Genomic DNA, 26,602 nt, shown 5'->3' with positions numbered 1-26,602 from the left:
TCTCTCCCACCATCCCAAAGCCTCAATGCCAGTTGTGTGTGTCCAAAGGATTTTGAAATAAGGATCAGTGACTAACACTGTGTGTTAGGAAGCAACTGTCCCTCCAAGTTACTGAGAAGAATGTATTGTAGTTAAGAAAAAAATCCTTGTTGCAACTTTAATGACTGTTTCTGCTCTCTTCACTAATCCCAAGCCAGGATAGAGGGACACACTTTGCTTCTAAAGATTGTTTTCTGACTTGACATCTCTTAGAGCCTTTAATTATCTGTGTGAAATAGCCTGCTTGCTTAGCTTTTGAATTTATAGTTCAAATATTTTGCTTAAATTTTGTTTGTTTCTTGCTTTCCTTTTCTGTAATCCTCAGCAGTGTAAGAGTGAATTCCCTTGACAAAATTTTGATATACTCATTTGGGTTAATAAAATCAAGGATGTTATTAATCTCTGCATCATGGCTAAAAATCAGAGATGCTATTAATCTCTGCACCATGACTAAATGCAAGGTGGGTTTTTTTTTCCCCCTTCTTTAAGGCATGGTCATTTTTTATTCTAGGTTATAAAGTAGCAAAATAAAACAACTTCAGTTCAAAGGTTTAACCAGATTTTAGGGTTTTTTTTCATTTTATTTGAGTTAGAGCGTTTGAAATATATCTGAGGAGGAATGAAGCTTTGCAGTAACAGATTTATAACTTGTGTTTGGTGATTCTTTAAGGAGCAATAATTATGTTCTGAAAACTGTATTTGCAGAAAGCCACTTGAAAGAAATCTAAAATACCAAAGAGAAAATCAGTGTTACCTCTGATATCTCCTCTCTTATGCTACTTCATTTTGTGACAGATCAGAGACTATATTATTGAAGCTCCCCTGGCCCCCCAAAAAACTGTAAATTTTGTTTTAAGAGCATATGTGAAGAAATGCACTTTTACTGATTTAATTATATGGCTGCATCACATCTTGGGCTACTCTCAAAATCATTCTCATACCAAAGTTATGTTCATTTTTTATTTTTGATTTTATGCAAGTGTAGTTGTTTCTTGTCTATAGTTAATAATTACTACTTTTTTCACTGTATGCGGAGAATTTATTCAAGAGAGGGAGAGAATATTCACGCTTCTCTTGTAGGTTAGTGAGTGTTTTCTCATTCTTTGATTAACCCTTGGTCATCTGGCATAAACAGAGCTTACTGTTGTTTCCAGTTGCAAACACCGCCCTCCCACAGGACTCAAACTACTGCACTAAAAAACTTGTCTTACAACTGAAGGTAACATTACATCATGTTCGACATTATTTCGGACCCTATCTTATGTTGCTTTAGACCATTTCATGTTGAATCGTATTTAAACCACAAGAGACCAAAGTCTGTCTTTGAATGTACGCTGTTCATTGCTCTGATGTTTCCGTAGTAGTGGTGAGGATTTAACAAGCTTTCCAGCTGATTCGTCGCTACAGCACATCGTTAAACTGTGTAAACTGCGGAACTCGTGGACGCAGAATGTTGTGGGTGCCAAATTTTACAAAATTAGCCCAATTCCTGGAATACAAATTTGTCACAGATTATTAAACACAAAGGGAGTTCCTGAGTAGCAGATCACTGGAATCTTGGGAAAATCAGGAATTATCACTGCTCGCCCCGGTTCCTTTACTTTTCCCGGACATCTGTTACTAGTCAGTTCTGTGGACAGGATACTGGACTAAAAGAGAGCTTAGCCTAAGAGTACAGCTGTTCTTGGGTTCTTGTTGGCATCCGCTCACTAAATTAAATGCCATATTATTTTCATAGCCAGAAACTTAAAGGTTACAACACAGATTTATAGTGTACTGGAGGAACATGCATTAAAGTATGCTGGAGTTGTGTTGAAACCTTCAGGGATATCTCTTTGGATTTTTTATGTAACATAACTTAGAAAATAAGAAGCGTCATTTTCAAATGTGATATTTTGTTTTTAGAGAGATAAAATTTGCTGTTAAATGATATAATAACTGAAGAGTAAGATTTTTTGATTTTTTTTGTGCTGAGTTTCAAAACGGATTTTATTATATTTTCAGAATAGAATATATTTTCAGAATTATATATCAGAATAGTTTGTTATTGAAGACTCAGGTGCTATTTTAAAATGATTTTCTTCACATTTTCCAAGAGTTTGTTCTAGAAAATTACCTTGCTATTAGATGGAGAATGCCATTTATTTTCAGCACAATCAAGTCGCCTTTTTTCAGACTCAGCCTAGGAAAAAAGTGTTCCTGAGCTCTTCACCTGGAGTTAGGGGAAGTATTGAACATTCTCAAAGGAGGCCGCTTCAGATTCTCAAGCTCTAAATTTCTCTAAATTACTGCTATATCCAGTAGTTCTCTGATTATTTTTAATTGCTATAGAAAGAACCAGAAAGTGAATTGATCTAGAAGGAGGATAGGTTACATATGAAACATCCTAGTCCTCTACCCATGTTAAACCAAAACAAACAGTATGTTACCTACAACTAAAATTAGAATCTGGGGCAACTGTTAATTTACTCACTTTTCTTCCACTCTTTGTCCGGCTGAGTTTTCCACCAGTGCTGTCACACTTTCTACCTTGCCAGCAGACCAATATGTCACTGTCTTGTTTTCTTTCAGGCTTTCAGCTGCAAAATGGTAAACTAGACAAAAGCATCATGTATCTTTTTTATTTAATTTATTCATCGCTTACTTAAATCAAGGTAATCTTGACACTTTTGCTGGCTCTTGCTACAGTATCTAGCTGGACTGAATTCGTTACCAACCCTGTAAGAATTGTAATAGCAAAGAGCCTATAAACATTTCCATTATTCTCAGTCTAAACTCAAGGAATGATGGCTCTACTAATAACTCAGATGTAGATGAAGAATAAAAAGGCTGAGACTGGAGGTGAGATTCATTCCCTACTTTTTTTTAAACTACCATGGGGGGAAAAAAAAGAAAAGAAATTAAAAACAAATTTCCTCACTCCCAAGTAAGGGAATTCATAGTTCTCCATGGTAATCCTGAGTTCATTTCCACGTGCTTAGCTATGTCAGCACATAAGGCATTTATTTTAACATGCTGATGGTAATGAATTTTTATAGCAAGGAAAGAGACAGGGGATTCAGAATGTAATAGAATCTGCCTTTGAAATTTCTTGATGATAATATTTTACCTTTCCATATCCCTCTTCATCCTCAAGTTTCTAAAGCACATTACAATTACTCCAGAATCACTGTAGTCATGACTGAAAAGAGCTATGAGAAGTATCAGCAGCAGACCTTGTACTTTTCTGAATTAATTATGAGAGTCATACATGCCTGAGCCCTTGCCTGCAGAAGCTGTGTGAAAATAGGTTCAGCTAGTGAAAGCTGAACATTAGTGTGGCTGCGAAGAATGGAAATGTCTCCTCTCTAGCCGCTTTCTTTCTGGCCCTCTCATCACCAGTTCATCTTGGGATGCCCTCACTAGGGAGGCAGCTGATGCAGAAAGGTAAGAGCACTGCTGATGGAGATGGGAAAATGAGAAACTTGGTATTGATTCAGTGATGCAAAAAGCGGAGGACTGTGTTCAGTTCGACCCATGCAAAACAAACAGACCTAACTAATTTAACAGCGTGCAGCGACTGTGCACAGCCAGTTCTGAGCAGGGAGTGAGGATGGATATCGTATTGAGTTGTAACTGCAGGGGAATGCAGCTAGGTAAGGAAAAAGTTGTTACACTAAGCCATATAATTTCAGTTTTCGTAAGACCAGTCTTTAGGGATAGATTTTCAAAACTTTAGGAATCCTGCTGACATTGATGGATTACTCCATAGCACTCTGAAAATCTTTAATGTTACCGCAATAAGGGAGAGTCAGTTAGAAAAAAGTATCCACTTGGCATGTAAGCAGATAGATGCGCCACTTGAAATGGTCAGACGCATCCTTTGACTGTCTGTTAAATTACAGCAGTTATGATTTGAGAGCTTTCAGTGTTTTTCAGGAAGGCAATAGCCTCTCTTCGTTTTGTTTGTATGAATTATACAGACTTTTCAAAGGGTATAATATATAGGGCCAAAGCTCAAAATCCATAACAAGAAGGGGATGACAATTAAGAAAACTCAATTTGTAAAATGTGCATTTGTTCTTACAAAAAATACTGGCTAAATGTTGTCAGCTGCTGAAGAAACAGTCCTAATAGCTATTGTATCTCATACACAGAGGAAAAATTTAAAAGTAATGTAAATCCCAGATTTTTGTGCCGCTTTACTCTGTAACACTAGGGCGTCTTCATGTGCAGAATGTCTAGCTTTTCATAGGCTATTGTAAAGAAAGTAGGGTTTTCATTTCTAGAACATAAAATTCATAGCATAGGTTTTGGAGAGTCTGCAACAAATGGCAGTCTGAATAACAAACAAATAAAAAAACCAGAAAACTTTCACTTGCCTTCACTGTACTTGTTAGTGGCACAACATTTAAAGGAAGTGCAGAAGAGAGATGTGACAGGGTTACTGGAGTTTCGCTTCATGTACTTGTATCAAGCAGCGTAACATTTCAAAGGTTCCTATTAGCATTTTTTAAATAAATGAAAGTGTCGCTCTTATAGCATATTCTTTCAGTAGTCTTGGAAATGCAAAAAATAAGAAGGAGGAGAAACTGCAGATGGAAGTAGTATCTGTCTGATCTCCTACAGATGGAGGTATAAAATGCCTGGAGGGATAAAATGCCATGATGTCTCACAGGTACCCCCTCTTGCTCCAGTATACACAACAAAACAAGCAGCTTTCTCATGTTCTTCCCACCTCAGACAGAGTATGGATGCTTCTTGCCTGGTGTATGAGAGGAAATGTGCCTTCCAGGGCAAGAAGAGGCATAATCTGGCTCCAAAATGCTGCTACTGAGTTCAGCCATTTCCAGGAGCAGGCCACTGATGGGGCTTCCCCAGATCAGCAGTCTCGTCCACAGTCATTTGGGGAATATAACTGATGGACTGGCATAGCGTATTTTAGCCTGCTTAGTGAGAATGTGTTTGGAACATCTTCCCTCCATATTTATAAGGAAGTGCCGCAAACCTCCCTTTCCTTTATAAAACAAAAACCCAATACATAATGATAAGAAGTGAGAAGACGGTTTAAATTTTTTAGCTTTTTTAAAAAACAAATGAGAATAGAAATTGTTGTTATTGAAATCATTGTCATATCTCTGACTTGGCATATATTTGAAGCTTGCGAGTTTGCCAAGGCTATCACTTAGTCATTAATATTGTATAGCATGTTGATTTCTTCCTATTAGTATTATCTTTGTGGCAGATATCAGGCATATTATGCCCTCGTCTTTGAAATAAAAGATATTTCATAAAGTTCAGTGCAGAGGTCAGTTTCTTGTGTGAGCGTTCAATTAAGGTTAGTACATATCCATATACTGCTCTAATAATGCATATAAACTTGTATAAAATACAGGATTATTGTGATTGTTATTACACATTAGAGTCTATACAGAAGTCTTTTTTTCAGCTCCTCAGTTGAGACACTTAAATATAGGTGCTTGCAAGTGTCATAGGCTGTAGTAGTCTGCCCGGTAGTGGAAATCTAGGGCCACATTCAATTGCTTAGCTATAGATACCCAGTATCATTTTAGGCATGGTGGTTATGCTGGATGGTCTCCTGCTTCTCCAGTAGGATTTGGTCTTCTGTAGGTCCTGGATCATATATACTAGTCTCAAATGGCCCTAGATCCTCCTGTGTTTAGGCAACTGCATCTCATCCCTGGTCAGTAGAGCCAGTGCAGTTGAGGCAGGTATTCAATTCAGCTCCAGGGTGAAAGGACACTGGGTGAGCTGACAGACTAACTTCTTCTGGCAGCATTTACTAGGTCTGTGCTGACCATAATGAGAGTTCAGATACTTAACTCTCATATAGACAAATGCATTTAAATGTGTAATCTGTAAACTGAATTCTACCCTGCTCAGCTATCTATTTATCTAAACCTGAGGTGAAGAGGCCAAGATATTTTTTACATACATATATATATAGACAACAAACAATATCAAGCAAAGAGTAAGTAGCCAATTTCCAGTCACAGAAGACTGAGCTTTGGAGACTGTTGAGGGTTTTTTTTACCCTAAAATAGATTGATTTGACAAACAAACGAACCCCCATGTCTTCATCTTTTACTGGTTTTCAGTGCTTGGGGGGAAGTATGCATGTCTGCTTGAATATACATGACAGAGCTCACTGCATGTAGAAAGAACTGTTGGATCCATAGAGCTAAAACCATCCAATAAGATTATCATATAATTTTTAACTGAGAAAATTATTCATTTTACAATTATTGGAGCAAAAATATTTCTCCAGCTTGTTTTCTCTTCTCCCTAGTCCCTTCTTCCATGTCTTATTTTGCTTGAAACTGAGAAGAGACTCTTCAAGTAAAGAGTAATTCTGTAGTGCCATGTTATCTACTAGTGTCCTGTGTTTAGCTGAAAGCTAAAAAAGTGAAGTTTAAAAGTAGAGTAATTCAAACTGGAAAGACTTCATGAAGACCAGCACAGAGCTGGAAACTCTGCACAAGAAACAATAACATCTTTTAAAAAGAAAATTGCATGTGTTAGTATAATTTTTAGAATATCAGATCAACTGGGCACTGGATTAACTTGAAGGCAGTGGGGCTTTTCAGAGACAGCAGAAAAGGGATATTTAGTGTCTTAACCTTGCTTGAGTAATTACAGAGTACTTGAGGCTCCTTTGGAAGGCTTGTTTAGAACCTGTTGTTAGGCACGGGGAGTGACTTGGAAGTGCCTGTCTAGCCAACATGTGCCTCATCAAGTGTCTAGATTAAATAGTGTCTTACAGTTGTGGCACTTATATTAGAGAGCTCTCAAGGGATTTTTTTTTTTTTTTTTTTGAGCATCACTGCAAGATCAGTTAAAGAAATGTCTCCATTAATGTGTACTTAAGAACTGCAGCTGGTGAGAACAGTCTGATAAAAGTGTATATAGTGTTCTCTCTGGTATTCCTGTATGGAGTATCTGAATTGAACTGCTGTTACAGATGTATATGGAAAAATAAATATGAACAAAGCAAAATGCATACCTTTTACAAAGCAAAGCACAAACTTTCCAAAGATCAGTAGAAGTCAGGACAACAGCTTAACTGTTGTTAAGCTGACAACAGCTTAACAGCTTAATCATCACTATCTTTCTCTCTAAGAAGACATGAATGATAATTTTGAAATTTTGCATATTATCTGTGGTTTCACCCAGAAATATGTTTAACAACTGAAAGGTTCAATTTTGTTGTAATGTATGTCAGAGCTAAACTAGAAACTGCTTTGATTACAGTGACTACCAGTTTTGGTTGCAAATCCATTTAAACTCAGTGTTCTCCAGAGAAGTCATCATGATGCATTTTGTCCTTTAATGTCTAGGCTAAATTGCAGGGTTATGCAAAGGACAAAACTAGATTTAGAATTTCACAATTTCTTCTCGACTCCTTCTGCACTAGCCAAAATTTTCTGTAATTACTCGACTGCTCCCCAAATATTCATATGTGAATTGTATGCATGAGAATTGTACCACCTATAAAGCTAATATTTTTCGTGTGTCTGAGTAACAGTTTGAAATATTGAAAGTCTGGTTCCCTTTGTAACCTTTGTTACCCTTTTTACCGTAGTTCTGCTCTTTGAAGAGCATACTGCTGTCAGGCTAAACTGAACAGCATGACTTTGTCAAAGATTGGTGCTGAATGAGGTGAACATACAAAACCCTTAAAAGCTTCAAATTAAGCTTCATCCCCACAGGTAAAAAGCTAGTGCATTAATAAATGCGTGTTCCTGCCTGTATCAGCTTAATATCCATTGTACATGTTCTTACAACTGATTGCTTCACAATTTCAGCTGTGAGCCCTGATAGATCCGTGCAACATTATATTAACTGTTTAGGAAGTACAGCACACATGAGAAATTGTGGAGGTAGTGTCCAGTGCTGTCCTACATAATGTCCTGATCAACTAGAAATTACAACTGCTAATATTAATTTAATCTTTCAGATCTTCAACATTTTTCATCCTGGTTTAGATTTGCCATGTGAAGCCTCAGAGTTGCTAGTTCTTGCTTGCTTTATTTTCCTGCTGTCTTTTTCCCGGTAAAAAAGAGCTAAAGAATGGGAAACAAGGACAATTTAGCAGTCCCACTTTCTGAATATGTAGCAGACGGTGAAATAGGCTAGGGAGAGCTTAATGTTGCTCTGATATCTGGATCCAAAAAGGGATAACGTAAAACTCAGAACGTATGCTATCTTAGGAAAAAAATATGCACAAATGTGCTTGTATGTCTGTAAAAGTATATGCACTCAGAAATAGTTTGTTGGTTACATTCCACAGAAGAAGTGAATATTTTAAAGGAGTAAAATATTTAGTCTTTAAATGCTGTTTAACTAGACAGAAATGTAATGATTTATGGCATAATCTGCAGTGATGGGCCCCTGAGAATGGGGCTGTTTGGAGGTATGGAGTTGTAGCAGTAACTGCTGATGCATGGTAGTCTGGGCCTGTTAGTTTTTATCTTTAATATAAACAACCATTTTTTAGCATTTCAGTTTTTTGAGCACTTTAGTCATTTATACATGTTTAAAAATGAGAAAATAAAAGCTACATAATGTGTTTCAAAATTATACCAGAATCAAATTGTTGCCAGGTATTTTCATTTTTTTTCTCATTAATTTTTTCATATTTTTCATTGATTTCCATTATTTTTTAGTGGAAAAAATACTACATTGTAATTAAAGATTTATTTTGAGAATGTCATTCTTAAAATTCTGATCCAATGAATCAGAAACAAAACTGTGTAATAAATATTTCTTTATTGTAATTTTTCTGAGCAACTTTGTGGTTTCTTTTCCTTTTAAGTAAGGCATGACAGAGACTTTTGCTCTTTTGAAGCTTGTCTCTTAGGACAAAACTGTCCGAGGGGTTTTATTAGACCAGTCATGACTCCTAAGCAAGCTGACACTTGTAAAGCAGTTCCCAAGGGGAGATTTCCTTTCATAGGTGGCTAAATATCATGAAAAAGACAGTGGCTCCAAGTTGACTTTTCACAATGCCTGAAAGACTGAACGGCTTTTTTGGATTAATAACAGGTTTATGGAATCCTTCTCTGCCAAGCTGCCTGTCAGCATGTGTGACTCTGGTAGAGGTTCTGTCAGACGCTCGGACAGACAAATGAAGTTTAAAACCCTTGGAGTTCAAGATGATACAGAGCTTATAAAGCCTTAAAGAGCTCATGACTCATGTCCCTTTTGCTTTAGCACAGCTGAAGATGTCATTTACCTTTTTACAACAACAACCTCCAGATATATATTTGTGAGATTATAGGCAAAGTGAATTCTCTGCTGGCCCTCAGTGTCCTGTGAAAACCCCAAAGTTTGAGGCCTCCTATATGACAGGCTTTCAGGACTATGCAGAGCACTTGTGTAGTTTTCCTAGGGAAGACAGTGCGAGATAAAGTTCTTAATGCCAACGTATGTAGGCAAAGGATTTCCTCTGTTTTAGACTGGGTTTCCCTCATTCGCTAGACACGATATTAGCTATTCAGAATAGATTTTTCTCAAGCCTATATAATCAGTGGTGAAGTTTGGAGGCTATCTTCAGGTTCCTGCTGACTGTTGATATGGAAGACGTATGGCATGCCCATATAATCCTTAAGTGCTTCCCACATCAGATGTTAAGAAATGAAGACCGGCATAAACCCAATTGTAGTTTTGTTGCTGCGAAAGCAGTAAGGCAGTTTTGCAAATTGCATATTTCCTCAACGGAGAGATTCATGCAGAACAAATGCTTTTGTTAAGAAAGTGAACAGCAACAAAGAGTTTATCCTTGATATAAAGTACTTTACGAAATGAGATCAGTGCTTCTGAGCATGAGAGAACCACTTGTATCAGTCAAGCTTTCTAGGTAAGCAGCTACTATATATATTCTCTTCAAGACTTTCATGCAGTAGTTTGCATGCAGCTTATCAACTGAAATCAGTGCATTCAATTTTTGAGAGGCCAGTTCAAATTAAGCATTCCTCGGAGTTCTTCAGCTATCAGATAAAATAAAACTGTAAATTACAACACTATTATGTTTTGATTATAATTACAGTACTCTGTGTGTTAAAATGCAATTGTGTGGAAGCAGCACAGTTAACTGCCTCTTTTCCCCAATTTCTCTGGTGTTAATCTTCCCTTTAGGATACCATCTCAGCATAGATATTCTTTCCCCATACTCCTTCATCTCCTCTGCTAATGGCTGTTGGATTGAGGACATGTTTTTGATATTCTCCATGTATCCCTGCCACCCCTGTCTCATTCAGTGCCTGCTGAAAGAAAAGGTGAATAAATCAGAAAACACAATTGCAACACAAGACACGTGCTTCCTCTGTCTTGGTAATCCACAGTGTGACCATATACCTCCTTCACCCCTTCCCGGGGCCTGAACGTATGCGAGCTGGAAGAGGCTTACAGTCAGCTGCAACACAGTGGGAAGTGGAGTCCTGCATTACTGGTCAGTTCTGTTCTCCACTCTTGTTGCTGGTTTTAGCTGGAAGATATTAATAATCTTCAGAATTCTAAGAGCAATTTTCTAACAAAAATCTGAAAAAATTCAGAAGTCCATTTTAGCTGTGTTTTACTGATACGATGGGCTGAGATACAGTGAGGAGGTAACAAGCATTACGTGAGATCTGGCAATAGTGTGAGCAGTTTTTGAGGCTGCTAGTTCCGTTGTATGTGTGCTGGGCCCCCTTGCTTCTGGCTTATTTTAATAGACAGAGGTTTTTTGCTGTGAAAAGAATTGCCAGAATGGCTTTTCCTCACCAGGGAAATACTTTTAATTGCTAGCTCATTTCCTTCCTCTAAATTTCCCAAGCTATATTTCATTATCTTTGTTCTCTTCCTGAAATATACTCTATTCTTAATATATAATTACCTGCTTTGTCCTTCCACTGTTTCCATCTTATTCTACAAATGCAGCTTTTGGAAAACATAGCTGATAAATTTCATAAGCTACTCAACTTAAAATGTTCATATTATCTTAAGAGTTAAAAATGGTTTTATGAATGTAGTATTTGATGATGAATTTCTTAGTGTTAATTTTTTTGGGGGAGGGGTCCCAGCTCTATATGAGCAGCATCTTCAGTTAATTTACAAATATGCTTAGTCTGCAATTTTATCAGTATTTAGGGAATAGTGCATTTTGTTAGAAATCAGACACCACATCTTCCTTTTACAGTGATAAATTTAGGCACTTATTAAAGTCAAACTCCATTTCCTTGATGAGTTCAGATTTTCTTCATTGTGCTGTTTTCGCAATCAAAGCCTGACAATATAATTTCAGCAGTTATAGTATATAAGGGAACAGGAGTTATCTCATTAAATGCAGTTTAATTATCTTCTATTGCAATTGCCAATAATTCATAAAATTTCATTCCTATTATTTGAAGATTAACAGCCTTGGATGTTTTTGGTTTTGCTTTTTTTATCTATCAGGTCACAAATAGTCCTTTAACTTTTAAAGTAAATCTAGTGACAAATTAAGGGTTGTGTGAACTGAAGCCATGTAATATCCGATGGATTCAAGGAGTGGGAGAAGGTGACCAAAGCTAAAACTACCAAAATGTAACTACCATCTGGCTGTCTGATCTATAGTGGTTTGTTTTGCCAATATCTTTCTCTCTTCCTTCAACTAGAGAGAAACTAAAATGGATTCTTTTATACTAAACAATAGTAGAGCTCATCCTTGCATACCAGCTACTTTTTCCTCTGGTTGAAGTTGCTAGCTGGTTTAGTTACAGCTTTACAGGTATATATGGCAAAAGGTTTCATTCAGTAACTTCCATTGTGCGGATCCAGCTGGATTCAGCATTTGAAACCAGAATATCCATGTAACTGGATTCAGCTGAAGCTCTTATTAACCTAAATCTTGCTTGATAATGACCTCTGTCTTCTAGGGGTTTACAGTATCTTTCAATTTCTGTCAAAGAAAAAAGTGAAAGAAAGAGAACTAAACTGGTAAAGTCCCATATTTGGTCACATCATAATTGAGTCATGGTGTCTTATTTCAGTGAGAGATAACTGTTTCAGTAGTTTATGCATTAACTATTTTTAATTACATCTTTGGCCGGAATCCTAGTCAGCAATTTGAATGCATTTCAGAACCATAATGTATTTGTTACTTTGAAATATTGTACATAGTTACATCATACTTGCTTGACTGTCACAGCTCACCTAACACATTTGAAGTCTTAATCTGTGAAGGACAACCAGCTACTGAGGAAATGGGCACGGGATCTTTGGACTCTATTTGAGAGTAGCATATATGTAGCATATGGAATGGATGTTCAGTCATTGAATTTGACAAAGAGTGAACACCTGGAATTTAAAGAAGGCTTAGTCTTCAGTTTTCCTGAGCTTTCATGAATGCTGTGTGCATTCAGCACTCCTGAGAAAAATTAGCTGTAGCTGGAGAAGTGTGAGAATGTATTCAGGGTGTCATCAGACCATATCCCTTGTGAAATCTCTAAGAAATTAATTTTCTTTACAATCTACAATAAGATGGCAACCCAGCATAGAGGGTTGCCTCAGGTAAAAAAATAACTTATTTCCCCAAAAGGGAAGAGTTATGAGAAAAGTTTTAATAAATATTCACTTTATACTCTCAAAGGTTAACAGCAGTAATCTTCATAGAAAAATGTCTGGAAATATCTTTTGCTTTAAAAGCTGTACTTATCAATAGGAGACAGCTGCCTCCTTCTTCATATACATGAAGTATTTGGACAAGACTTCTGGTAGAGAAGCAATGGGCAATAATGCCTCTCTCCAAAGTCTTCCTAGAAAACAAAATAAAAAAGGAAAGATTTCCCTGTATGTAGCTGTCAGCTCCTTAGATATATTTCTGTTTCTTCTTGAAGTAGTAGTGGACAAGTTCTCTGCTTCCTCTGCATGTTCTTTCATTTGGTGATGTACTTCTACTGCATTAAAAGTTATTGTAGAGTTTGTTCTTCTTCATACCTGTATTTATGTATAATTCTGCATATCTGTAGAACTCCATCTGTTTCAGATGGCTATAAAATTATTTTCTTAATAATTCAGTATCTGGCACCTAAATGTGGCATAAATTCTGAAGCAGTTTTCCATGTTCTTATAGTATCTCTGGTGATGGAATTATGAAGCAGATGTAATCAGTCAAAGCCCATAAACCAGCTGGTCAGAATGAGAACTCATGGGTATATACTGATGTCAGTAAAGCACCTCTCTATACCTGGGGACTTAAGGAAGAATCTAACAGTTTCTTTTCCATACTAATGCATGTTCCAAACTATGAAGTCAGCAACTTCGAATATAACCATGCTTGCTATATTTTCCAAGAGCTCCTGAGCTAAACTTCTCAGCCTAACTTAGGTAATTAGCTGCATATTCCTTTTGCTAGTCATGTTGCAAAGTTACAGAGAGGAGAAATAAAAATTAGGGTGCAAGAGAGAAATATTTAATGGCACGCTCATAAAATACATATGTGTGAAGCTTATGAACCTTTTCCAACGAGCAAGAGGAATTCTTGTTTCTTTCCATCATCCATGTAGAAATTAATATGTTTGCTTTCAGAAGTATCCAAGGTTATTTTACTTGAACTACAACAGTAAATGAGACATTTTTACACAAAATATAATAGCCATTTATACATGAATTATTCTGTACACACTGACAAAATTATTGAGCTGGAGGCTATAATTTAAATGTTTGATTTGCAAGATGTTTAAAGAGTCTCCTTTAAGCGTCGGTTGAGATACCATTTAAAATAGTCTTATAGAGCAATCAACTGGACTCAGTATATCAGCCTTCTTGTTGTGTAGGTAGTGGCTAAGTTGCTAGTCCATGACTGCAGTGGTTTGCTTTTGTTAGTCATGTAAACCTGGAACTGCATAAAATCTGCACACGGTTTTAACTACAGTATAAATATTGCATGTTTATCTGAAACAAGCTATTTTTGTAATTATTTCTCCTTCTTTGTCTCTTGGGACTCTTTTCTTGAGACTTTATGATGCTTTAAATGTAACTTTTAACTTCTGTGGAAACTGTCAGAATGATAAATTAGACTGGGAAAATATATCTTAGTTGTCAAAACCTTTTAAACTACTATAGCTCTTCTGTATACATGACAGTAATAACTGTTGCTGTTAACCATGAGGGGAGTCCCATGCTGCTGGTTGGGTATAGGAAGTAGTACAGGAGAGGGACTTGTACATTTGCAATTTTTCATCTTGGGGGGGGAGGGGATTCTAAATCTAAATTGAAAGCCCTCCTCTTCCATATTCTATGCCACTTTATTTTCTAAATTCTAATTTTAAAACACTTTGTCATTGAGACTTTGGTTGTTTTGCTTGGAGGAAAAAATTGTGAAATATCAGCATGTACTTTTTTTTACAGCACTTCTTGTAGCCATTCAGCAGAAAGTAGACAATCCTGTTAAACTTCATTTAAAATATTTTACTGTTACAGCAACTGGGAAAAGTTAAGGAAGGCTGGGAACCTGAGATGTGTTTCATCCCTCACCTCAGACCAAGCACTTTTGCTTCCTTTCACAGTCAAAGATAGCTTTCAGGAGGGTGTAGACTATCATAGCTGCTAATAGACCTTACTTTCTCACCGATAACGTTCATTTTCCTTCATTAGTGATACCTGGCAATAACCAACCTCTAAACAATTTTCTGTTTACAAAATAATCTTGAAGTGCAATTATTATCATGTGTATAGAAGCTAGATCACATGAATACATCTGAGGAAATCTTGATTCTATTATGGGTACTATTATTTCTTTGCTCTATTGCTCTACCTTTGCTCTACCTTTTCTTTCCCCTTCCATTAAAAAATAAAAGAGAGAGAGATTCTTACTCTGACTTTTGTTGTAAAGCTTTTCTCAGTAGAGAAAGAACTCTGTAAGGATAAAGAAGAATTACCATGCCTACACCCATTCTCATATAGATATCTATACCCAGTCATTGGTGGTCTTTTTTATTTTAAATTAGATGTTAAACCTTTCAGTACAGAGACTGTCTGTTAAATACTCTATACAATATCAGCACAAAGAAACCCTTATCTTGAAAAAATTTTGGAACTTCCTATACTTGGATTTTTAAACACATACTAAATTTTACATAATAAGATTTCAAAATTTTACGTTATTATGTGCTGAGTAAGGGGAGTAGTAGGCAGTTCTGATAAAGGATATTCAAATAAATTGTATTTATAAATGTTAAAAAATACAATTCTTTTTGAAGTGTTAGCTGTAAGAACTGCTCGTTACTGTTGTTAAAATGTGGCAGTTTTTACATGAACTGGTCATCTCTCTTTGAAAGGCATTCATTTTGCCATACATTTTACTGATGTGGTTATGGGAACTGTATAATTAGGTTTTGGGGACAGTGAAAACTACTATCATAATAGAAGACAATTGCATGAGGTAACTGTTTGCCTTACCTACTGTTTAGGTTAGAAACAGAGCTGTCTTCTGTAATAAATTTGCAATTTGTACTTTTTTCTTGTCTGTTGACTCACAATTTCATCTTTTCTGCAGCCCTCAGGAGTGATAGAAGTCAATATTTCAAAGGTGAGTTTTATATAAAACTAAGATGCATCTTCCATTCTAATCTGATTTGCTGTGTGTTTTTCCCCTCTCAGGAGGATACAGATCATAATTATTATACTTCAAGGACATATGGCCCGTATGATTCTACCAGCCGGGATCTGTGGGTCAACATAGACCAAATGGAGAAAGACAAAGTAAAGATCCATGGGATTCTTTCCAATACCCATCGGCAAGCAGCAGTAAGTTACTGTACTTTTATGTTTTTCTTCTTTGACTGACATGGATATTTTTCACCAGTGACTGACGTAACAGTACTTACCCAAGTATCGTTACTGCTGTTCATAGAGCTTCATCTTTGGATTTATAGTTAAGCTATGCAAGTCTGCACAGTGCTACTATGAAAACATTCCAGGTTGCCTTTCCACACCTGCTACAGCAGCCCTTCACAGTTGTCTTTCCAGATTTACTTTAATTTCACCTCTGCTTTTAGGGTTAATCACAAGCTATCATACAATAAACTAGTCATGCTGTTGAAGTCAGAGGGAGTTTTGCCATTGACTTAAAACAACAGAACTGGGTTCAGGATTAAGTTGCTTAAGTTTAAGTCTGCCGTGGAGTGTATCTGTGTTTGCACTTCCATTCTGTATAAGATGTCACACTTTTTTGTTTATGGAGAACTAATAAAACTTATGAGAAAATGTTATTTACACTATTTATTTGTTGTCAGATAATAACAGAGAGATGTGATTACACTTCCAGCTTAACAATTTTGTTTAACTAGTTGTAACCATGCTGCCTGGCAAAATGAGTATGAAAATAAGGTGCTTGCTTACGGATGTAATTGAACACTGCATGATTTCCAGGTTGCATTCTCAGATCTGACCTGTGACTAGAAACTGCGTAGGTAGAAGGGCCAATATTAACATCAGTTAAATACAGAGAATTAGAACTCAGAATTCTGGTTCATGAAGTTCTTGTTTCATCTATTTGTCCACTTAGCTTCAACAAAATGTCATTGGGTTCTGGTAATTAAAAAAAAATCAAGTTAATGCTTTATTTCAAAGTTGTACAATTTTTAAAGATGTGAGGAGTCGGGAGGGTTAAACTTTATTAAGCTGAGAGGAAAGCAAAGTTAAATTCATCTTTTCTCTGGGTTTATCTATTATTTCCTAGAGCAAGTAAATTCACCAGCCAGGTGACTGTCTTAGAGGAATGTGTGCGAAAGAGAGAAGAAACACCCTGAGATTTAGGTCAGAATGCAAAAAACAAGGTGGGATGATAAATCCACTAGATTTGACTAACAGAGTCCAATACATAAAATATCTTTCTCACAGCCAAAAAAGACTGTAAGGAGCTGGGGACAATGGAAACACAGAGGGTTCAGGCAATTGTGTATCTTTGGGGTAGTTTGAATAAAACCTTATATCAGCTATTTTCTTAATACAGTTTGTTTCTAATGAGAAAAAAAGTATGCCAAGAGGTGAGAACCTTTATTGGCTGCCTCACCTTGTGCCTTCTTCACCTGGGCATGCTGCTATCTGTGTTGAGAGAGAGAATGGGCACGTGCGAAACACAATGAATGAATTAAAAATACCTATCCAGGGTAAAATATTTGCCTAATAAAAGTAGTTTATCAGTTTTCGGACCTAAACATCAGTGAAATTCCTTTGAGAAATTTAACCTATTGTTTATGATTAGTGAAGGCAACCCCCCCCTCCCTTTTTGAGCCAACTTGTTTCTACGTGGGTGCCCTGAGATTATACACTGGGAAATGTCAACTTCAAGAGGGACATATTGTTAAATAAGTTATTGAACTGGAGGTTTAAAACAAGATATTGCTTTTTGGTGTAAGCGTGGGATCAGTATACACCTGTCCAAGGCTCAGATTCCTGAGCACGAGGGTTTCGACTTGCTGTCGCTGCAGCAGGAGGTTTAAGGCATTTCTGCTTAATCTCAGCTTCCCACTCCCACCTTCACAGTTCTGTGGCCCCAGAGCGCAAGCGTTACAGTTTCCAGTTTAGCACACTGATATCTGACCTCTGTTAAGTAAATATCTTGCTTGGACTGCTGCTGTGGCTGCAGCCATGACTACGTTCTGTTTTAAAGACCTCTTTTCAGAGATTTGTTTTGTGTCTCTTCTGAAGGATGAAAAAGTACCAGTGAGCCATCCTTTTTTTTTTTCTTTTTAATTTCTGGGTCTGTAATTGATTTGCACATTTGTGAGCAAACAACATCCATGTGTACTATACAACTAAGTCATTAAAAAAGACATGTTCTATGAACCATTTAGATATTTTACAGGAAAATTTAAAAGGTTTTTGTTAATTATCTCTGCTTTTAGTATCATCTGCATAATTCACTGTCTACTCAATTAGCCTGGGAGCCAGAACCTCAATTCAGAGAGTATATAAAAAAATCAAAATACTGATTTTAATGAATTGGAGAGTCTAATCTTGAATGTGGAAGAAAAAGAGTGGACTACAGTTTTCTTGACCCTGTCACTGCTTTTTGCTTCGTTTCAGACTTTCAAGATGATATTTTTCTATAGAAAAAATAGGAAACCATAAAACTACTGTAGTGTCAAATATTCAGAGGAAACCATACATAACTAAGCAGCAATGCTTTCCCTTCTTTTCCACAGAGAAGGGAATTAAATTTGTCATTACTCTTTTGAAAGGGCATTTCACACATCTTTCTGTAACTTGGTGATTTACATGCTTATAATTTCTAAATATTACTCTCCAGCTTTGTCAGGAGAAGGAATTAAATTTATTAAAGGCTGATGATTAATACAGTTACTTATGTGGGGGGAGTCTTTAAATACTAAAAATGTTAAACTTTAATGTGCAGTCTTGTAAACTGCTAGAAATTTGAGTTCATGATGGATTTTAAGGGTAATTTTGTAAAACTGTGAACTGAAAAGGTTCACTGAACATTTAATTTTCCCCAGATTTTCAAAAAGATTCAGATATGACCTCTAGTTCCAGTGAGTTAAATTTAGAAAAGAAAATGTTAAATTTGTCATTTTGATTGAAGAGGACATCAGCTTTTTCCATTTTATTAATAACGTATAATAAAGTATGATTTAGAATTTTAAAATCTCATATGTAAGGTTTCTGTAATATACTTTTTCCTTTCACTGCCTTATGATGGGGAGATTATTTGCATTAATTTCCTTAAAAGTAAAAAAAAAAATAATAATAATTATGAAGAAAATCAGAATTTGTGAATTGAAAGGGTGTTTGAAAAGAAAGTATAGAATATATAGTGCTACATTCACAAACACTTCTGTTTTTAAGTTAGATGCAGCTCTTTTATGCATCTGTATATCTTTAAAGCCATCAGTAATGCCTGTATCAATATCTGCTGCTGATAGAGTGACAAACTGATATTTTTTGACATGATAATGGTCCCCTTTGTACTTTCTATGCAACTCTTTTGAGGAATACTGAGAATTCTCGTATATTCTATTTTTCTGTCATTATTTCAAAAATAAGAGAAATGGAAAGATGAAAATAACTCTCATCCTCACACTGAATTTGTGTGTTTTCCTTCATTCAAAAGTATAATCTTAATTCAGATTTATAGTCATATGAGTTCCCATAAGCTTCCACTGTTTTTTGCTTCTTTAGGGAAATGGAGTGAAGGGAGGATGGCCATGAGGTGGTCTGGCCTTGTAAACAGCTTAATCGATGTCTGATGAATTTAATAAGCTAATACTAATAGAAAAATTAAAATATTTAGCAATAAAGGATTTATCTCAGCAACACTGTTTTTTTTTTCCTGTGATACATTGCGACCATCTTTTCAATTTTATAGTAGAATTTTATGTGTGACTTGGATGCTGAGTGTGTTTAAATTAGACAACTAGTAGTTGATTACTCAAACACTGAAGTAGCTACAGAAGCACCTCATTCTTGTGAAGCTCACTTCTCTTTCATGTTGGTTCATTCTATCATGTATGCATGAAAAAAGCATTTCTCCTGTGTGGGTTAAAAATTTTGGTACTCTTTTTGAAAAATGAGGTAAGCAGGAAAAATACAAACAATCTTATTTTTTGTGGCCATTATAATATTACACTTAAAATCATTCCTTAAATCTTGTTAGTTCTTTATCACAGTATTATGCTAAATAATTGTCTATATTAAACATTTATTACATATTCAGTACATAGGGCATCACTTTTTGACTGAAGTCAATGGGAGATCTATATCTGGCTTGCGTGGTCATAGGCTCAGGTCTTTATATATTGCAAACATTATCTTTATACTAATATAATATGCTACAGCAGTTCCAGAGGACTGTTAACAGGCGCAGCTGTCTTTCAAAGCAGTTTAATGGTTATTCTGTTATTAAGAAAGTTCATGCTAATAGGTGAAATGGAAAACAGTGTCTGAAAGAAAGAGGGATGCTTTGGTCAGAAAAACTGGCCTTTTCAATGGTGTTCTTTGAAATGATGTGTGATAGAATAAGCACATAAATATAGCATCCTCCTTCTCAGCAGGGGAAACTTTAGACCTTGAAGAAAAACAGTTGTTTAAGTTAACTCATAAGGTGTCTTTTACATAGGCCGTTTGGATTGGAAATGTTCACTTGTATATACATATTTACACACATACAGAAGAGGTTGTTAGAACCAACCCAGTCCAATTAGCAAAATGCAAATGGATTTTGCATTCCAATTAAAAACAAAAAAAAGTGCTAATAAATTCTGTCAAAATTCTGACTTCCACTTAAGTGGAAAGAAAATCTAATTTAAAGTTACTATAAATCTTCAGTTATTAATTTCATGCCAAATGATTCTTTAAACATTTCTGGTGGATGTAAAGTATAATCCTTTCTGAGGGAAGAAATAATCAGATATAATCCAGAAGCCTGTTGTATAAGTAATTGCAAACACTTGCTTTTATGTTAACCTGGCTGGTACAAAGGGTAATTTTATGATATCAAGATACTTCCTTTCTGTGGGTGTGATGCTCTGGGATATTACTATGGCGTCCTGCATCTTCATACATTTTTCCAGGGTGTTCAGAAAGACATAGGATTTCCTTCTAGTTGGCTGTATAGAGAGCTTTGGGAACTGGTGTCACTCAGATTTGGTGGAGGAAGTACCTCCTGGTGACCGCTTGTCAGATACATACCCAGGTAGCAGCAGGGTGTCAGGGAGGGCTCTGAATCTGAAGGACTATGTGGCTGAGGACCTCTGAGGAGCAAACCGCATACAGGCAAGAGAGTGAGAATGCTGTCAAATTTATATATTTTAATGGCCTTAAATATTGATGGCTCTTTTTAAGAAAGTGGCCAAGACCATTGTTTAGGAAAAACTCAGAAAATCTTTTTTTAAAAAATTCATTCTTATCATAGGGTTAAAGTTTCTATTTGGGAGATACATATTTTATTTTCTAAAGTCTCCAGGTGTTTAGATCCATTGCTATCAGGGTTTGAAGAGCTACACAGAATTACCTATTGGTATATTCTATATATTGGCTATACAATTACCTATTGGCAGTTCCAAGTTTGGAATACCAAGACTTCAGTGAAAAACAAAAAGAAATGGTTGAAACAGATTTTTGAAGTGGAGGGATCTTCATTTTATTTTCTCTTACTTTTCTTCACATTATTGATTTTTATTTTCTGGTGTTGTTCCTTGCAGAGAGTGAATCTGTCCTTCGATTTTCCATTTTATGGCCATTTCCTACGTGAAATCACTGTGGCAACTGGGGGTAAGTGGCTTTCTACCCATTCACTTTGAGTAACTTGAGAAGAGTTTCTTGCAGCTATTTAAAAATACCTCCCCCTCCCCCCCCACATAGATGTCAAGAGATAAACTGCAGCATTTATTTAGAAAATTTTGCTTTTCACAAAAAGAACGTTACAAAATATCGATATGATGAAAAGCCTCCAGCTGCAAAAGCTAAACTGATATAAAACCTTTTCAGCAGAAAACCGTATAGCATTAATCATTTTCTATTTAGGTATTTCCCCCAGTTATCTTTTATTTTTCTTCCTTTCATGGCTGGAGCAGTTCCACTGGTTGTGGAGATAGTGTTGAAGCCAAAACAGAGAGGGAAACTTAGACAACAGGTTATGGCTGCTTGAGGGCAGGTGATTTATGATCTGAAGATAAGAAGCAGTGCAGCTTGTCAGTTGTAAGTGAGCAAGGGGTAATTTGCTGCGTTGGTGCAGTACGGCTTGCCTGCGGCAGTACCAGTAGTGTTCCTCTCCTCCTTCCTTGGGGGAAAGATAGGAGGTGTGAAACAGTCTGAGCTCCTGGCCCTGTTGCTTTGGGTGCCCATGTGGCTAGGGCCAGCCCTTCCATCGCTGCTGTTCCTGCTGAGCTCCTGCCTTACAAACAGCCCCACCATCCTTTGAAAAAGCATGGAGATAGCAGAAGAGACAGAAGCAGGAGGAGCATCACGGGGAGGACACCCGGCAGCATCCTCTGCTCCATAAAGATGCCAACAAGTTAATGGACTCTGAGTGCTCTGCTGAGATGTATGGCAGGACAAGCAGACAGAAATAGGCACCACCAGGACCAAACCTACCCTCTCCCCAGTCAAGATTCGTCCTCCTCATGCTGTGAATGGCCATCCTGACCAGGACCTGGGGGACAAGGACATGGAGATCTCATGTCCAACTGGAGCTATGAATGGGAGGAGTATGACTAAAAGTTTGGGGGATACTTACAGCCAGAGTCCCAACAAGAGTAGGAGCTGGAAGGGAAGTTGCAGTCTGATGTGCTTGTGTCAGGATCTCCATTTTGCTACCAAAGCAGCACGAGCCAGGGGAGATGGACAGCTGTGAATAAAGGCTTATATTAAATGGTTGATTTGCAGTCAGAATCATAAAAATCATGCAGAACTGTGGGGTGTCTTCAGTATCAAGATTTTCCCATCTTCATCAATAATGATATTTTGATGCTGAGTAGGACCAGATGAGCTGTGAGCTGCTGTTTGGGATTTGGAGACTTCTGTTTTCCATTCTGCTTAGCTTTTAGTTACATTTCAGTGCTTGAATGCCAGTGCCTAATTCTGTATTCTCCTGTCAGAGGAGTTACATTTGATGTCATGCCAAAATCAAGTGGATGATCTATGTGCTGTGAAAGAACAGGGTGGAATGAATCCTATCTGCCAGCTGCACAGCCAAAGTAGCAGTACTGAGGACCATGTTCATCATATAAATGCCTCCTTGTCCTTGCTGCAGAAGTTAGAACTTCTTAGAACTTCACCAAGTTCTCTCTTTCTGCAAGTATCTCTTCTTCTGTGGTTACTCTGCTGGGCTTCTTATGTAAGCCCTGAATATTTACTGGTCCTGTACAGTATTGCTACTGTCATCATGCTCTCCCTTGTGCCCCAAAAACTTGGGAGTAAAGTTAGGTTCCCAAGGAGAACTGGGGCTTTTGGGGAGGGTTTTTTTTGTTTGTTTCTGGGGGGGGGGGGGGTTTCTTTCTTTTTTTTTTTTTAAGTAGGGAAGGATGGCAGATTACACTGAAAAATGTGAAAATGGCAGGAAGAATGCTGGGGTAGAAGGGACTGTTTTGCGCAAATTTTGGAGTTTTGTTAATCATCTGATACTTTGCATCCTGGAGTAAGGTGTGGGATATTGATGAAGTGGAGGAGAGCAGGGAGGGGATGTGACGGTTAGATGAGGCTTTTTAAAATATCATTTTTAGGATATCTACACAAATTTTTTGATGTTCCTCTGCTAATTTGTGAGGGAAACATGCTTTTTATTTTTGATGTAGAGCATTGGGGGGGGGGGGGGTTGTTTTTTGTTTTTTGTTTTTTTTTAAGTAGGCATACAGGACTAGCTGAATTAGCTGCACCACTCTTCTATTGCTACTAGAGTTAATGGAACATTGAATGATAATTTTGCTTTTCTTTTACTCCATTTCTAATGACTTACTGCATACAACAGTATTGCAGTGAATAGATACATGGATTATTCTGTCAAGCTGAATATGACTTTAACATCTGTCCTTTTACCAAGGTCACTGACATTAGCACAGAGTTACTTCTGTTTTTGATGTGGCGCTTCCATGGTTTTGTCCTTCAAAATTAACCATGATCTTGGGAAACCAAGATCTAGTCAATAATTGCTTTAAAAATAGCATCTAGATTAAGCTCAGTAACTGTAAGTCATCCTGTTGATCCATATTTCTGAAACTTTAAGACTTACAAGGGCCAGGAAAAGAAAGATCTATTTGTGTCATAACTCTCTGACAGCTCTTCTGCTTTGGATGTATTTGCAAATTTTGTTACCATAAGTCACTGATTGCGCAGTGTGACCTGCAGCATGACAACAAATGATAAAGACAGGTTCCAGGTACTTTTTTATGGTGTGGTTCTACGGTATATTAGTATTCGACTTTTTTAAATGGTATTTCTATTATTAGAGATCTGGAAGACCTCCAGAGTTTATTCTGAGATCAAAAGAATGACAAAGTTAATGTGTACAGGAATCCCACATGACAGATGTCCACTTCCTGGAGAACAGGACATGATTAATTATGTTAATGACAACACTACAAACTGATTTTACCTCCCAGTCATGAATTAAATAGCCTTGTTAAAAGGAAAGTTGAAAACAATGGCACATTAAATCCCCATCACAATAAAAATGTCTGTGCCCTGCCTATCCAGTGGTTTCCGCTATTCTTCATGTAGGCTGCACTGTGACATAGTAGTGTTTCAGGGTTACTTAAGATGACTTTGAAACTGCCAGGGTGTAAAACTAAACTTTTTTTCTGTTTAATATTTATTTCCACTTCCAAATGGTTTTGCTGGTTGTGCTTGACTAAGGGAAGGAAGAACAAGGAATGAAAATGACTAGTCTGTGGGCTTCATTGGCAATCGTCCTTAGTTTGTATTCTGACGAGGCTATTTAATCCATAAGTAGGAGGTAAGACAGCTTATAATATTTTTATTAGCGAAATTTAGTGATTCGTGGTTCTGTGGGAAATGGGCATCTGTCTCCCAGGATTCCTACAGAGAGCATTTGTAAAACAACCTCTGGAGAGCTCTCAAGGCTTTAAAAATAGCAGATAACACAGGAAAATGCTGAGTTTTGTTTCCTGTGGAGCTTTGCACAGTTTGTGCTTTACAGGCCGCAAGTTTAGATATTTCCATAATAAAGCACGCAAGCTGCCAGTTAGATTTCTGTAGTGTGGCAAATGTCAGGGAGCTGAGCTCAAGAAGCCTCTTTTGTTCCCAGTCGCTGACACCCACTGACAGAGCACGGTGGCTGCGGGGCTGGGAACAGCCTCCGCTCTGTCCTGCAGCGCTCCGGGCAGCGATGCCGTCCTTTTCACAAGAATCCGCTGCACATCCTGCTCAGCATGGGGCAACACACAGCTGTTCATGCTTGCTTGTATTAACTTCCCACTCATGGTAGTAACTCCCTTTTATTTGTTCTGTGTGGCTTATTTTGCTGTTTATCAGTCTACGTTTTCTAGTGCCAGCCTTGTATCAGTACTGTGAATTATTTGGGAAACTTCTTTTTCCGTTTGTGAGATCTCTCTTCAGCTGAGCATTTCTCTGTGGTATTGCTGTGCCTGTAGCAGCATTGCAGAGGAGGGTAGTAGCTAAACCAGAATATTATGGATTTTCACTAAGCCTTATATTTATTGCCAGGGATTAATAAAGGTTTTAATTTTCTTTTTCTGAATTTCTCCTGATGGTTTGGATAACGGGAGAGCATGAGGGGTCTTAAAGTAGTTTCAATCTCTGTTCTTTCTCTGGAGTGCAAAAATATTATTTTATGTATCCTGCAAGTCAAGGACATGTGATAGAACCAGACTGCTTAAGAGCATAAGACATGCTTGACTCTTACCTTTAACTATGGATACTTGTAGACAGCAATAGAGACAGCAAATAAGAAAGTTATGCTGTGTTATCATATACTGGGAAAACAATATTTTGGTCATAGAGCTTTTTCTAGAATTACACTATCAAGGAAATAGTTAAGCACTCCTTTATAAAATAATACATTAGCTCTGTCATATTTTATAGGAAAGTTCATCAAACAGCATGGCTAAACTGGGGAATTCTTCAAGGTATCTTTAACTCTTATTTTCTGAAATGTCCTTTTTTTTTTTTTTTTTTTTTTTTTTGGCAACATACAGCACATCTAGAAATCAAGGCTAGCAGGTTGTTGGAACTGAGAAATTCATGGAAGATCCTTCAAATGGCCAACAAGGATATATAAAATAATACAAGAAAATACCAGATAGTAGTACGGCAAAAGGAGAGTGGAATTTTGGAAGATTCCAGTTTCTGGATTTAGGCCTGATAGGAGATAGAAAACTTCCTTGGTGGACAGATGATCCCATATCTATCCAGTTGCATTTTCTTCTGAAGCATCCAATCCTGGGTGGTGTCAGAGAAAGGGTTCTGAAGGGGAGTGGACTGTATAGCTCAGCCCCATATGGTAGTGCCTGTATCCTTCAAAAATAGTAGCAAAACCTACTGATGTAATCTGTCTGAAGACCGTGTATGTAAACTATTTTCCATTTCTATAGCAGTCATATTTTTAACAGTAATGTAACACAACCTTTACACACATACTGAACATAGTGTGAACTTACTTCAGTTCAATGTGCCCATTTGCTATAGTGGTTTGTGCTGTTGCCTTTTGAACTGTGAGGAGTTCAGCAATATTCTGATGATATGTGCTTAATTATAAGTTTACTGTCTAGGCTGACTTTAATGGACCAATGTTGTCTTCCTGAATTCATCTGTGGGCAATCAAGACTGAGATTTTTTTAGTCAGAGTTGGATTTTAAAAATAATTTATTTTATGAATCATATCAATGCTAAACGCTATTTTAGGATTTAAGGAAAAACATCTTCAAGCACATTCTTTCATGTGATTTTTGGAAAAACTAATACTTAGCTTTCTCAGCATTTTGTCTTTGTACCAGAAATGTACTTAATTTCATGTGGAAGTGACATCTATAAATGTGGTAGAGTTCTGGAACTCATTTTTGGAAAAACAGTAAATAATGGTAGAGTATATAATTGTGTAACTACAGAAGCA

General features: G+C 36.9%; 1 protein-coding gene across 1 annotated transcript in view; it reads left to right on the top strand.

Moving 5' to 3' along the window:
- The window catches only part of PLXDC2 (plexin domain containing 2), a 273,041-nt gene that overhangs the window by 132,931 nt on the left and 113,508 nt on the right, over positions 1–26,602 (top strand). Inside the window, exons 3-4 of the mRNA XM_064505957.1 lie at positions 15,658–15,804; positions 21,219–21,288. Of these exons, the coding sequence (XP_064362027.1) occupies positions 15,658–15,804; positions 21,219–21,288 (217 nt within the window). The remainder of the gene's footprint in view (positions 1–15,657; positions 15,805–21,218; positions 21,289–26,602) is intronic.

This window comes from Dromaius novaehollandiae, chromosome 2 (assembly GCF_036370855.1).
Source record: "Dromaius novaehollandiae isolate bDroNov1 chromosome 2, bDroNov1.hap1, whole genome shotgun sequence".
Lineage (NCBI taxonomy): Eukaryota > Metazoa > Chordata > Aves > Casuariiformes > Dromaiidae > Dromaius > Dromaius novaehollandiae.
The sequence above is the reverse complement of the archived record's forward strand: the minus strand, read 5'-3'. Positions and strand labels throughout refer to the sequence as shown.